General features: G+C 35.2%; 1 protein-coding gene across 2 annotated transcripts in view; it reads left to right on the top strand.

The window, feature by feature from the left end:
* The window catches only part of RALGPS2 (Ral GEF with PH domain and SH3 binding motif 2), a 141,228-nt gene that overhangs the window by 32,683 nt on the left and 92,733 nt on the right, over positions 1-15,812 (top strand). For both annotated transcript variants that reach the window (XM_024758742.1, XM_024758743.1), the window contains one exon: positions 7,233-7,316. In XM_024758742.1, the coding sequence (XP_024614510.1) occupies positions 7,233-7,316 (84 nt within the window). The remainder of the gene's footprint in view (positions 1-7,232; positions 7,317-15,812) is intronic.

Here is a 15,812-nt window from a genome sequence, read left to right as displayed (position 1 = left end):
CACATTTACAGGGCTTCCTTCCATTGTGAGTTCTTTCATGTTGAGGAAGCAATGACTGTATTCTGAAGATTTTTCCATGTTTATTACATTCATAGGATTTTGGGGTTTTTTTTCTATTATGAATTCTCTGATGCTCTATAAAGCTTGTATTTCTCCTGGAGGCATTGCCACGTTCATTACGCCGATGGGGTTTCTCTTCAGAATGAGTATTATGTTATTCAACACAGGATGAGTTATGACACAAAGCTCTCCTGCAATCAGGCTCTCTCTCCAATAGCAATTCTCTGGTGATTTTGATCAGTCTTAAGTAAGGGGGGTGAACTGCGCTTGAAATCTGTACTGTAGTCATTATGTTGAATAACGTTTACCTCTCTCATGAGGTTCCCAAGTGTTTATAAAGTGACAGGCTCTGAATGAAAGTCCTGTGATATGTATTACATTCAAAGAAGAAAGTTCCACACTTTATTCTGGTAGGTCAATATAATAAGTCATTTAGATTATATCAATAAACACATTAAATACAAAGGATAGATAAGGCCCTCCTGTATAACGGGGATACACTAGAGATTGAGGAAGAATTCTGGTTAAATGAGGGAAAGTACATAATAGGTCATTCTGAATCTTATTACAGCATTTCCGAAAAACTTACAATTGAGCTATTTCTGACAATATGTATAAAGAGCTTTCTCTATGCGAAATTTCTTCTGTATGCAAACAGCCTATAATCTTGGCAACGTCCAAAATTCCAACATCAGGAATATCATAATTCTGTCCTTGTTTTAATGAAAATTATCATTTTCATTAGAATTAAAATGTAAAAATCCATGAATATAGTGGGAGGTTTGAAGAAAGCAAAGAAGACATGTGACTCTTCTTGTGGACTAGAAAAAGCTAGCTGTTTGTTTTGTCAGTTCATATTATTGCTGTTCCTTACTGCGAACTTCCTTTATATACAGTCAGGGCAGGCTTAGATTAGAACTAGGGAAGATAACTGTTGACTAGGAGAGTAGGTATATCACAGTATCAGTGGCAGAAGATAGCTTCTGCCTTTCTCTCTGATCTCCCTATAGAGGTGGCTTTAAGGTATTGGAAGGAGGGAGGTTGGGGGAGGAAAGAATGTGAGTACATTACATTACAGAAAAGCGAGGTGGTGTTTTTGATTTAACATATTCCATTAGAATTATATAGTTTCAGGGTTTATCCTACCCATTAAGAATATAGGAATCGCGGTGAGCCCCTCATCTCAGGGTGAGCACTCATCTATGGCTGAGACTTCTTTCCAAAGAGCCATACAGGCTGAATGCTAATGGCTGTATTATGCCCCTGTAAAGCTCCCAGCTTTTGAGCCTAGGAATGCCTCAGCAGCAGTCATCTTCTCACTCTGAGGGCCCCCACACCCCACAGTCTTTTACAAATTCCATTGCTTTTTCTTTCCTTGCCTCAGTCTCTTTCTACATGCTGGTCTATATTGGCCTTTTCTCTTCTTCTATCTATAGGTATCCCTACAACATCACCCTTAGAGCAGTGCTTTTAAAAGTGTTGGAACCTACAAGATGAAATTTAGATCAAGAATTTGACTTTACAGAACAAACCTACAAGACGTAAGAGAAGCTGTGGCTCCTGTGAAATTCAGTAGTTCTTTCATAGGGTAGGTGGTCATCAGTTGTGGTGTTTGCCTTCCCACGTGCTTCCAGAATAATCTGTTTAATGGCTCAAAATGAGTCCATGAATATACTTTCAAATATACTTTTAATGACTATTAAGAAATCGCCTTTGTATATGTGAGTTACTGTTAGAAGATTTCTCTTCACTGCCTGATTTAAAAATTGAATGTTGAATCCATTTGAACAAATTTTAAGAGGCATCAAGGCGGTTCTGTTTCATTTAGCCTTTGCTAAAGCAGAGGCTTATTTACGCAGTGTACTCAGCTTGAATCAGTCTTGTTCATAAGTTAGACCCCCCAAAAAACGTCTTTTGAGTCACTAAGTTACTTTAACTTTTTGGTGTTCGTGGGAAATGGATTAGTATAGAATAACTTGACCTGGCTGATAAGCTGTCAATACAAGATGATCTGGTAGGTGAATTTATTTCTTAGATTGTCTAGTGTCACTTGGAGAAAGAGTCTAGGTTCTGAGACAAAAAGAGACAGAGACAAAGGGAAAAGCATCTTTTTTCTCACAGAGATATTTAGTGGCTATTGGGAGGTTGAGATGGGGCAGGGCAAAATTCCTTTAAGGCCAGTTAACCATAAATGCATGTCAAGGTTTAAGAAGAAAGTACTGGATGAGTTCCTGGAGTCCCAGTGCAATGCCTACTTCATAATCCATTAAGTTGGTTTTTGTTTTCGTTGTTTTTTAAACTTTTTATTTTGAGGTAATTACAGTTCCACAGGAAGTTGCAAAAAATAGTACAAGGATAATTTTAGAGCTGCGTCGGGTCTTCGTTGCTGCGTGTGGGCTTTCTCTAGTAGTGGCGAGAGGGGGCTACTCTTTGTTGCGGTGCACGGGCTTCTCATTGTAGTGGCTTCTCTTGTTGTGGAGCACGGGCTCTAGGCGCGTGGGATTCAGTAGTTGTGGCATGTGTGCTCAGTAGTTGTGGTGCACAGGCTCTAGAGCGCAGGCTCAGTAGTTGTGGCCCATGGGCTTAGTTGCTCTGCGGCATGTGGGATCTTCCTGGACCAGGGCTTGAACCCATGTTCCCTGCATTGGCAGGCGGATTCTTAACCACTGCGCCACCAGGGAAGGCCACGTTTCATCACTTGTGTAGATTTGTCTTATTGCTACCCCCATCCAGATACAGAACTATTCCATCACCACAAAAGATTTCTCATTTGTGCTACCCCTTTATAGTCACACCCATCCTACTCCCACCCTCATTCCCCACCATCCTTAACTCCTGGCAGCTACTATGCTGTTCTCTATAGCCCTAGTTTGTTGTTGTCTTAGATGGGCTAGTAATGTAACATTGTTTCAAGGGGAAATGTTTTCTGAAGCAGAGACTACTAAAGTTTTTAAGAACCTGCTTGTTCTTATTTTTTAATTATAAGTTTCTTTAGGATGGAGGGCTCCAATGGAATTTTAACCTATTTGCTCCCAAGTAATGTGACTGGAGGTTCATTTAACTCCTGCCTTCTTTCAGTCTGCTTCAGAGTTTTATTAAAGGGGAAAAGCATTTTTTCATTAAGCTAATGGTGTTGAAATGTCCCCAAAATTGAATGGATTTTTCAAAATGTCTTAGCATTTCTTAGTTGAGGAATCAGAAAAGCATTAAAAAAATTTTTAATGTAAAAAATAAGGCCACAATTCACTAATACCTTTCTCTGTGTTCCTTATCATAATAAATTATAATGATAAAGATAGGATCAAATGAGTTGATATGTCTAAAGCACTTAGAACAGTGCCTGGCACATAGTGATCTCTATGTTAGTTTTAACTATTATTTTTATTGCTGCTGTTAAGACATATGTTCTCAGGAAGAAAGGACTTTTTAAGCACAAAATCAGAAGATGAGATCACGCAGAAAAGGACAGGTGTATTGGCTACTTTAAACAAACAAAAGCCAGCCCCCATATGCACATAAAGAAGATTGGGAAGATGTTTACATAGGTTTATTCGGGTGGTGGGTTTATAGGAGATTTACGGCCCCCTAACCCCCATTTTCTATTTAACAAATACATTTAGCGACCATAATTCCTCTTACAGTTGGGGAAGTTAAAGTATAATATATAGAAAGGGAATTAAATATACCTAGTTTTGATATGACTCTTGTGAACTGACACTCAGTAGTGCTAGTATAAATGATTCAGTATTTCAGAAGGGCAGTTTGACAAGGATCAAGACCTTGAAAGGTTCCTACTCTTTGACCTAGTGATTTCACTCCTAGGACTATATATTTAGGAAATGATCAGAAATGTTGGAAAAGGTGCAAGAATGTTCATTATAGTGTAACCTTACTTATAATAGGAAAATGCCTTATCAAATGGCTTGATAAGTTTAATAGCAATTTGTTAGAGACACTTTGATTATAGAATTAATATAAATATGGAAATTAACTGGTTAAGAAACAAATTCAGAGTTGATGGATTTAAATCTAGGAATTTTGTCCTAAACTGTGACATCTTTATATGGTTGTATAAATAGGCTGTGATTTTTAGAAAGAACAAACATGTCTTCCAGAAGTTTGATGTTTTTAATATAGTTATTATATGTCATTTTATGTTAATATCTACCACTAAATATTTTCTGTCTCTACAGGGAGATAATGTGCAATGAGCATGTATCTAGGCTGAGTATCAAGTACCAAAAATTTCTTTTACTGTAGAGTTGCTTCTGTCATTTTTTTTTTTCTGTCAGTAATTTCGAATTTGAAAGTTGCAATTTAATTTTAGCTTTAAAAAAAGTAATTCATATATTCAGAGCATTTACTGTTTATCTGTTGTGTTAAAGTGATAATTTTCATCACTTTCTTCAGTATTACCTGTCTCAATTGCTCAAGCCAGAAACTTGGGAATTGTAGTACTTCTGGATACCTCATTCTTAGCTTACACTGTGTGGATCCAGTTTTTGACCAAGTCCTGCCTACCTCCAAAATATCTTGAATATTTTACCAGTTTTTTTCAATATCCACTGACACTACCCTACTCAAGGAACATTACCTTTTTCTTGAAGTATTATAATATCATCACAACTATTTCCTCAGTCTTCCCTTGAATCAATTCATTCTTTTTTGTTTCTATTTTATTTTAAAATTTTATTGAAGATATGCATATATCATGTTTAAGAAGCCATATATTTCCATAGGAGAACAAAATATAGCACTATCCTGTTGCTCCCACCCTTCCAGCCTCCACCCTTGAGCCCCACGCCCATCCAAGTCTCTTTGTGTTTCTTATTTGGAGGAATTTATATGTTTTTAAGATAATATGTCTAAATGCCTATTGCTTATGATTTTTCAAATTTTGGATATGATTTATTGATTCTCTACTATAGAAGATGATTTCAGTCTCTTATTTTCTCTTCCTCTCACATTTACACAATTTACTTCCTCCTCTTTCTGTGTAGTTATGTCACAGTTTTGACATGAGTAAGTAATACTGGCTCAACCATTCTTTACAAGTGTAGAGAAAGCTAAAGAACAGTTGAGCCATGATTACTTAAATTTTGTTTTCCTTGAGCTAAATAACTTACTTTAGCTTTCTCTCTACATTTGTCACTAATTTTTCTGCCAGAAGTGAATGTAGTGAGTGTGTTTTCTCAATGTGTTCAAACACTCCAGATATTGCTTCATCTTTCAGAGATGTCTCTCTTCAAATTTCCATCCTTGCTACTTACCATCTGGACTGTTGTTCTTAAGGTCTGCTCATTGCTTTGTCCCAGGATCTCCCTTTACTGTTTATCTGGGAATTTCCAATATTTTCTTTCTATGTTGGTTCCTCGGTTTCCTGGATCTTGTCTTCCTTTTTCTTTGCTAGTTTGTTTTGATGGGACACATATTCTACTAGCTCTCTGATAATAGGTGCATATAAGGCAAATTCTCTTGAGACTTTCATGTCTGAAAATGTCTGTGGTATACTTTCATACTTAATTGATATTTTTGTTGGATAAAGAATTCTAGGATTTTGAAGGCTTTGTTTCAGTTGTCTTTTAACTTCTAGGGTTGCTATTGAGATTTCTGATACCTTCTGATCCCTATTTTTCTGTAGGTGATCTGTTTTTGTTTTGTTCTGTTTTTGAACTGATAGATTTTATTTCTTTGTCTCCAGTGTGCTACAGGTTTTTGATGCTAGGCTTTGTTTTGGTTTTTTTTTTTTTTTTTTTTTTTTTTTTTAATCTTTTGTAATGGGCATTAGACAGGTCTTTTGTCCTTCAAGTTCTGGAGGTATTTTCTTGAATTAGCATTTTTTTTTTTTTTGATAAGTTACTTTCCTCTATTTTCTCTGTATTCTCTTAAAATTCTTTTTATTATTCAGAAGTTGACTCTAATGGACTCTTCTAATTAACATAATATTTTTGCTCCTACTTTTAGCTTATTGTTTAAAAGATATTATCACCTTTATCTCACAACTCTTCTGTTGATTTTTAAATTTCTTGTATATTTTCATGTCCAAAAGTTTTGTTTTCTAAATATTTCTTATTTGTATCCTTCTGTTTTTGCCATTTAATGGGAGAAATATCTGTCTGAAAGTAATAATTATATGGTTTTGTCCTTTTCTTTTCTCAGTTTTCTTTTGTTCTCTGCCCTAACTTGATTTCTTCAGAGGGTTTTCTTTTTTCCTATGGATTCTGTCTCTTTCTGGTGGTGGTGGTTGTATTACAGCAGGGTTCTTAACCTATTTTGAACCTTGAACCCTTTTGGCAAACTGAAGCTTCTGGAACTGAACCCTTCTTTAATATCAAAGGAAATCAGTCCTAATAAAATACACTTATTAAAATATTTTTTAAAACTGTTCTATGGCAATACATGTGCCTCTTTATTAACATATTAAGTAAGATTTATAGGTGATGAGATTACAACTTCAAAGTAGTGATGAGGGTAAATGATATTTTTGAGATATCTGTACCAGTTGTAATGTGCTGTGAAAATATCTGATTTTTATTAGTGACAAAGTCACATGTATTGACAATTCTTCTATAATTTGTAGTCTGCATGTATAATTAAAAGGAATGTCATTTCAGTTAGAGGTTAGTGTAAAACAAAAATTTAATTTTTTTTTTTTTTTACATCCAAGTTCTTGTGCCCTTTGAATTCTATTGATAGACCCTGTGGGGGATCAAACACTCCTTTATTAGAGGTTTCTTCAAATACCTGGGGTCGTTGGCTGTCAGCTCAAAGACTGAGGTACTAGAAAGCTGATTGAAAGCTCTGAATGAATGACTGGGGCTTGACAACTAGTGGGCTTCACTCTGTGTTGTGGGATGCTCAGCTTTCATTGTTTGTAGATAGATTTTTCCTCTTGGGATTCAAACCTCTTGAAAGAAGAACCCATCATTCTGCATATGGAGTATAAGTCTAATTATCTGTGTTCACATAGACAAGTAATTTTGCCCTCTTATATTCTAATAAAATTTCCTTTTGTGTTTTAACTGAATGGTTATGCTATTAAATGTGTTCATATTAAATAAAACAGTTCTGGGAAAGTACACAACTGTCTTTAATGCTTTGAAACCATTAATGCAACAGGAAAACTGGGCTATTTCATGAATTTATATTTAATTTTCAACTTAATTTTTCAGGAGCTTTCAAGTTGTGGATGGAATAAAAAGGAAAAATACAGTTCTGCACCAAATGCAGTTGCCTTTACAAGAAGATTTAATCATGTGAGTTGCTTATAAAATTTTGATATTTAGTTTCTGAAATTCAATTTCTCAGTTTATAATTTTCATTAAGAAATAGCTTTAAGTTTTTACATCAATTCTAGAGCATTTTCAGCCAATATCTCTTCAAATATTGTCTCTGCATGATCTCTGTTTTTTTCCTTCTGTAATTCCTATTGGAAATTTACTGGAACTTGACATTCTTTCCTACTTGTATCTTAACCTTTCATATTTCATCTATCCCTTTGTGCTCTGTTCTGCATGATTTCCTCAGATCTATATTTCAGATCACTAATTCTTTTCAGATGTGTCAAATCTGTTTCAAATCTATGTGCTTTTACACTAGTGTCATTTTTTTTCTTATTTTTAAAATTTCTTAAATCATTTTCAACTTTTTATTTTATAATTTCTGTTATTATCCAAAGCCCTGGGAGTACTAATTCTCTGTATCTGCTGATCCTTACTCAAAATGGTTTGTTTTCTTACGATTTTGTAATTTTGAATTGAGAGCTCATGTTCATTTAAGCTTTAGCTGTGGGAATTTTGCTGCTGCCTAGATTGAGGGTGTATACTGTCTAAGAGGCATTTTGTTTGCTTTTGCCAATACCAAGGGCTATTACAGAACTAGGACTATTTTTTTATGTTATATGTTTTGGTTGGGGAACATCTGTACTGAAAGTTTAAGCTCCAAATCCAATTAAGGGCAAGTTACAAATTCTTGGTGAAAGGCTTAATTTTCTCTTTCTTCTGTGTCATCTCCCTCTGTCAGTAGGTGAATTGTTTAGTCTACTTTTTCACCAAAATTGTAGCCCTTTGAAGATCCCTTAGATAGGAACAGACAGGGGACGGTAGAGGTGTGAGGCCTTATATTATGACTTTGAAGGAGTATTAAATCCCTAGTCCCTATGCTCTTGAGAGGAAATCTTCCAAGGACAGCTGTAGTACCCTTTCCTTTTTTGCCTTTATTTCCTTTGTTTTTGACCTCTAGTGAAATCTTTTCTTTTCCTTTCAAGTTAGTTATACACTTTTTAAAAAATGGTTGGGGTTTAAAAATGGGGTTTATAGCAAATAGTTTCTCAAGTTACTTGGTTCACTGTATACCCAAAATGGAAATGAGTTAAAGGTTTTTTTTTAATTAGATTAAACCATTATTAAAGGGCCTAGACAAACATGTCTTATACTGAATTCCTTATTTAAGCTATTTAGAAGTTTAAAAATTTTTCTGAGGTGGTCAGAATTTATCATCACAGTAAAACTTTTTTCTTCGCCATACAAAAACATTGTAACAATACCCATAAATTTGACTTTAGATTTTTAAGCACTCATATTCTTCTCTTTTTTTTCATATTATTCTTAAGTAAGCCAAAAGGTTGTTAGAGCCAAATATGTCACAGTGTACCAAAAGCTCTTATGCTTAATCAAGATTACAGTTGCTCTATAATAAGCTCCATTACTTAGTTATTCCATTACTGTTATTTTCTCCTAGGAGGGTGTTAGGAAATCTGAAGGTAGCAAATTACAAAGGAAGTTACAGAGAGTCTTTTATTTTTAAAGTGAGTTTCTTGTAGGACTTCCTTGGTGGTGCAGTGGTTGAGAGTCCGCCTGCCAATGCAGGGGAGACGGGTTTGTGCCCTGGTCCAGGAAGATCCCACATGCCGCGGAGCAGCTAGGCCCGTGAGCCATGGCCTCTGAGCCTGTGCATCTGGAGCCTGTGCTCCGCAACGAGAGAGGCCACAACAGTGAGAGGCCCACATACCGCAAAAAAAAAAAAAAAAAAAGAGTTTCTTGTAGATAGCATATAGTTGGGTCTTCCTTTTTTTTGGTCTGGTCTGACAATCTCTGCTTTTCAATTTAGACCTAGAAAAAAATGCAAAGAGAGTTTCTGTATATCCCTAACCTCCCCTAATCTTAACATCTTAGGTAAGTATAATATAGCTATCAGAGCCTGGAAATTAACATGGGTACAATACCATTAACTAAACTAAGGGCCCTATTCAAATTTCTTCAGTATTCCCACCAATATCCTTTTTGTTGTTGTTCCAAGATACCATTTTGGATCCCACATTGCATTTAGTTGTCACTAATTCCAACAAAAGAGTTATTTTGGAATCTGTTTCTTCTTAATGCTTTTTCTCTTAACAGTCAACTTTGAATCTGTTTCTTTGTGTGTCTGGTAATTTTTTCAATTGTATTGTCATCATTATGGATAATATGTTATAGAGATTTTGGATTTTGTTGTCTTCTTTAGAAAAGTATTGATTTTTATTTTATCAGGCAGTTAACTTGGCTGGACTCAAAGTCTAAATTCTGTCTCTCCTTGGAGAACATATTTCTCCTTGGAGAAGTCTTTCCAGATTTTATCTTCATTTGGGCTTCTTTGAGTTTCCCTTGTATGTGCACAATTGCATGGTCAGCCAGAGATTTGGATGGAATTTTTTTTTTACGCGGGCCTCTCACTGTTGTGGCCTCTCCCATTGTGGAGCACAGGCTCTGGACGCGCAGGCTCAGCGGCCATGGCTTATGGGCCTAGCCGCTCTGTGGCATGTGGGATCTTCCCGGACTGGGGCACGAACCCATGTCCCCTGCATCGGCAGGTGGACTCTCAGCCACTGCGCCACCAGGGAAGCCCCTGGATGGAGTTTTTATATAGATTTGGGGGATTTTTCTCGCCTTTCCAGAATTTCCCCCCTCACTTTCTAGCCAATTGTCCTCTGACTTTCAAAGCCATTAAGACTGTGGCCTTCTGCTTGAGTTTCTGGTGCGCCAAATTGTAACTGGTGAATGTCCTCAGACAATAAACTTTATAAGTGCAATTCTCACCCAGTGCATCTTACTTTTTCCAAAGATCTGTTCTCCAGTTTCTGCCTTCTTTAGGTTCCTCTCTTGTGCTTTTAATAGTTGTTTTTATAATTTGTAATTATAATCAGATGAGCATTTCCAAAGATACCTGCTTCTCCACATTACCAGAAATGGAACTCTCCCCCATCCTTTTAAAACTATGATTTTTTATTAATTATCGAAACAGTAACGTACATTGCGGGGAAACTGTAATAAGGTAGAAATTTATTAAAAGGTGGGGGGAGAAATCACCCTGAGGTGACTGTTGTTAACATTTTTAGTATATATTCTTCCATTCTTTATTTTTTTACTAATCTCATAGAAATAATGCTGTACGTGTAATTTACAGTCCTGTTGTCTTAACATACCATGAAATGTTACTGTATCATAAAATCATTTTGAAAACATTTTAAGTATCTGTATAATCTCCTATGACTTGACTCTATCATAATTTTAATAATCACTCTATTTTGGCTATTTCTCTGATAACTTGTATTCATGCCTTCTGGCCAGTGGCTTCCTGATTTTTTTTTTTAATTGGGGGAAGGGTTGTCTAAGTTTCTTTTAAATGTTACCTTTTGATAATTGGAAATTTGACTAATAATTGGAAATTAATGTTTTTAGGAATGATAATGATTTTAGGTTATGTTTATAAAGATACTCCTTTTAGAAAATATTTATAGATGCAATTATATATTGTCCATGATTTGCTTCACAGTATTAATGGGGCACTTGAGGGCAGAGTGAGGGTGGAGGTGAGAAAGCTTGGCCATAACTTGGTTGTTGAAGCCAGTTGATGTATACTGGGGACTTCATTACTATCATCTGTTTAGTTCAGTATACATTTAAAGATTTCCATGATAGAAAATTAAGAAACTGTCTTTAAAGCTTAACATATGTTTGGCTGCAAATAAAAGGTTTTCATAATGCTTTTATATGATTATAAAACCCTGAATAAAGCAACTAGAGTTAAAAATAGCCTATGAATAAAATTTTTCCAGGATTTACTTCTTAATGAAATATTTGATACATTTTTAAGAATGTGTTAAATGTTTGTTTGAATCTTATGAAATTGCCAATGTTTGACCATTTTTAGGCTACAAAACTGGCAAGTGCGTATGGTTAATCTAATATATATTAGGAAATATTCTGATAAACAACTGTGAATTCACCACCTAAACTAAGAAATAGAATATTACCAAAACTGTTGAAGTATTTTACATATTCTTTGTTCTATCCTCAATTAAGGGGGATAACCATTATCTAAAAATTTTTATTTTCTTCTTTTGTATTTTTTTAAACTTGATTTAAAAAAAATTTTAACTCGTCTCATAATTCCCCTATATATAGATTTACCAGAAATATTTGTACCCCTAAACAGCATGTTGTATATCTTGCTTGTTTTTCATCTTTGAAAAATATATCATCAGACTATATGTAGTCTTCTCTGGTTGCCTTTTTTCACTTGTGTGTTTCTCTGCCATATCCACGGTCATGTATGTAGCTCTCGTTCATTGTACTTTCAGTGCTATCTTCTAGCGTTTCATTGCATGAATGTATCAGAAAGAATTTATTATTCTTTTGAGAATGGACATGAGATGTGTCTCCTAATTTTTTGCTGTTATGAAGTATGTTGCTCTGAATATTCTAAGAGTCTTTTTGGTACCCATGTGCAGTAGTTTCTTAGGCAGCAGCTTTCAAACTTTTTGACTGTGACCCACAATAAGATAAAATATTTTACATTTCAACCCAATAAAGAAATTAAAGTTTTCTGAAATAATATTTACTTGTATTAGATATGTACTTTGATCTTTTTCTGCAAAAAAAAAGCAGTTGAAAAACATTGCTGCTTAGACTTACTAAGCTGATACCATAAAGTAGGTGAAAAACACTGTGATTTGTTTGAAAAAATATGTGCCTAGATGTAAAATTTGTGTCATAAAGAGTATAACCATGTTTAACTACACAAGACAGTGTCTAATTTTTTTTTTCAAAATGATGGTACCAAATTTGCATTGAGCTTTCATTACTGCATATCCTTGTCAACATTTGGTATCATCAAACTTTGCAATCTGGTATAAAATGACTTCAGCTTTCATTCTCATTCAATTAAATATTTATTAAGCTCCTACTATGTCCTGGGCATTGGTCTTGATGTTTGGGATATATTAGTGAATAAGAAAAACAGAGACCACTCTCTTCGCGCACCTTTTCATTCTAGTTCTTCCTAATTTTAATTTCACATATTTCTTTTTTCATTTTCAGAAGTTCTATCATTTTCAGATCTCTCCAGTCATTTGTATTATTCTCTTATTTCCTACTTTAAACCACTTATTGTAAAATAAAACATGGATACAAAAAAACACACAAAACAAATATATGGTTTAATGAAGTTTTACTAACTACTCTACAAACTCCTCCAAGTGCCTCATCTCAGTCCACACCCTTTCTTCTTCCAGCAATACCCACTGTCTTAACTTTTATAGTTCCCAGTGTCTGGTGTTTTGTAGTTTTATCACATAAATGTGATCACTAGTTTAGCCTTGCCAGTTTTTTTAATTTGTTAAATGTTTACCACTATTTTTTTTGAATTTTATTTTATTTATTTTTTTTATATAGCAGGTTCTTATTAGTCATCAATTTTATACACATCAGTGTATAAATTTCAATCCCAATCGCCCAATTCAGCACCCCACCATCCCCCCCCCCCCCCCATGGCTTTCCCCGCTTGGTGTCCATACATTTGTTCTCTACATCTATGTCTCAACTTCTGCCCTGCAAACCGGTTCATCTGTATCAGTTTTCTACGTTCCACATACATGCGTTAATATACGATATTTGTTTTTCTCTTTCTGACTTACTTCACTCTGTATGACAGTCTCTAGGTCCATCCACGTCTCAACAAATGACTCAGTTTTGTTCCTTTTTATGGCTGAGTAATAATCCATTGTATATATGTACCACAACTTCTTTATCCATTCGTCTGGTGATGGGCGTTTAGGTTGCTTCCCTGACGTGGCTATTGTAAAGACTACTGCAGTGAACATTGGGGTGCATGTGTCTTTTTGAATTATGGTTCTCTCTGGATATATGCTCAGTAGTAGAATTGCTGGATCATATGATAATTCTATTTTTAGTTTTTTAAGGAAACTTCATACTGTTCTCCATAGTGGCTGTATCAACTTACATTCCCACCAACAGTGCAAGAGGATTCCCTTTTCTCCACACCCTCTCCAGCATTTGTTGTTTGTAAATTTTCTGATGATGCCCATCTAACTGGTGTGAGGTGATACCTCATTGTAGTTTTAATTTGCATTTCTCTAATAATTAGTGATTTTGAGCAGCTTTTCATGTGCTTCTTGGCCATCTGTATGTCTTCTTTGGAGAAATGTCTATTTAGGTCTTCTGCCCATTTTTGGATTGGGTTGTTTGTTTCTTTGATATTGAGCTGCATGAGCTGTTTATGTATTTTGGAGATTAATCCTTTGTCCATTGCTTCATTTGCAAATATTTTCTCCCATTCTGAGGGTTGCCTTTTCATCTTGTTTATGGTTTCCTTTGCTGTGCAAAAGCTTTGAAGTTTCATTAGGTCCCATTTGTTTATTTTTGTTTTTATTTCCATTACTCTAAGAGGTGGATCAAAAAGATCTCACTGTGATTTATGTCAAAGAATGTTCTTCCTATGTTTTCCTGTAAGTGTTTTATAGTGTCTGGCCTTACATTTAGGTCTCGAACCCATTTTGAGTTTATTTTTGTGTATGGTGTTAGGGAGTGTTCTAATTTCATTCTTTTACATGTAGCTGTCCAGTTTTCCCAGCACGACTTATTGAAGAGACTGTCTTTTCTCCATATCCTTGCCTCCTTTGTCATGGATTATTTGACCATGGTGTGTGGGTTTATCTCTGGGCTTTCTATCTTGTTCCATTGATCTATGTTTCTGTTTTTGTGCCAGTACCATATTGTCTTAATTACTGTAGCTTTGTAGTATAGTCTGAAGTCAGGGAGTCCGATTCCTCCAGCTCCATTTTTTTCCCTCAAGACTGCATTGGCTATTTGGGGTCTTTTGTGTCTCCATAGAAATTTTAAGATTTTTTCTTCTAGTTCTGTAAAAAATGTCATTGGTAATTTGATAGGGATTGTATAGAATCTTTAGATTGCTTTGGGTAGTATAGTCATTTTCACAATATGGATTCTTCCAATCCAAGAACATGGTATATCTCTCCATCTGTCGGTATCGTCTTTAATTTCTTTCATCAGTGTCTTATAGTTTTCTGCATACAGGTCTTTTGTCTCCCTAGGTAGGTTTATTCCTGGATGTTTTATTCTTTTTGTTGCAGTGGTAAATGGGAGTGTTCCCTTAATTTCTCTTTCAGATTTTTCATCATTAGTGTATAGGAATGCAAGAGATTTCTGTGCACTAATTTTGTATCCTGCAACTTTACCAAATTCATTGATTAGCTCTAGTAGTTTTCTGGTGGCATTTATAGGATTCTCTATGTATAGTATCATGTCATCTGCAAACAGTGACAGCCTTTCTTCTTCTTTTCCAATTTTTATTCCTTTTATTTCTTTTCCTTCTCTGATTGCCATGGCTAGGACTTCCAAAACCATGCTGAATAATAGTGGTGAGAGTGGACACCCTTGTCTTGTTCCTGATCCTAGAGGAAATGCTTTCAGTTTTTCACCATTGAGAATGATGTTTGCTGTGGGTGTGTCATACATGGCCTTTATTATGTTGAGGTAGGTTCCCTCTCTGCCCACCTTCTGGTATTTTTATCATAAATGGGTGTTGAATTTTGTGCATCTGTTTTCTGCATCCGTTAAGATGATCATATGGTTTTTATTTCTTCAATTTGTTAATATGGTATATCACGTGGATTGATTTGTGTATACTGAAGAATCCTTGCATCCCTGGGATAAATCCCACTTGATCATGGTGTATGATCCTTTTAATGTGTTGTTGGATTCTGTTTGCTAGTATTTTGTTGAGGATTTTTGCATCTATATTCATCAGTGATATTGGTCTGTAATTTTCTCTTTTTGTAGTATCTTTCTCTGGTTTTGGTATCAGGGTGATGGTGGCCTCATAGAATGAGTTTGGGAGTGTTCCTTCCTCCACAGTTTTTTGGAAGAGTTTGAGAAGGATGGGTGTTAGCTCTTCTCTAAATGTTTGATAGAATTTACCTGTGAAGCCATCTGGTCTGGGACTTTTGTTTGTTGGAAGATTTTTAATTCCAGTTTCAATTTCAGTGCTTGTGATTGGTCTGTCCATATTCTCTATTTCTTCCTGGTTCAGTCTTGGAAGGTTATACCTTTCTAAGATTTTGTCCATTTCTTCCAGGTTGTCCATTTTATTGGCATAGAGTTGCTTGTAGTAGTCTCTTAGGATGCTTTGTATTTCTGTGGTGTCTGTTGTAACTTTTCCTTTTTCATTTCTAATTTTATTGATTTGAGTCCTCTCCCTCTTTCTTGATGAGTCTGGCTAATGATTTATCAGTTTTGTTTATCTTCTCAAAGAACCAGCTTTTAGTTTTATTGATCTTTGCTCTTGTTTTCTTTGTTTCTATTTCATTTGTTTCTGCTCTGATCTTTATGATTTCTTTCCTTCTGCTAACTTTGGGTTTTGTTTGTTCTTCTTTCTCTAGTTCCTTTAGGTGTAAG

This window comes from Neophocaena asiaeorientalis, unplaced genomic scaffold, assembly GCF_003031525.2.
Source record: "Neophocaena asiaeorientalis asiaeorientalis breed wild unplaced genomic scaffold, Neophocaena_asiaeorientalis_V1.1 scaffold182, whole genome shotgun sequence".
Classification (NCBI taxonomy): domain Eukaryota; kingdom Metazoa; phylum Chordata; class Mammalia; order Artiodactyla; family Phocoenidae; genus Neophocaena; species Neophocaena asiaeorientalis.
Note: the sequence above shows the minus strand (reverse complement) of the source record. Positions and strands in the feature narration are given on the sequence as shown.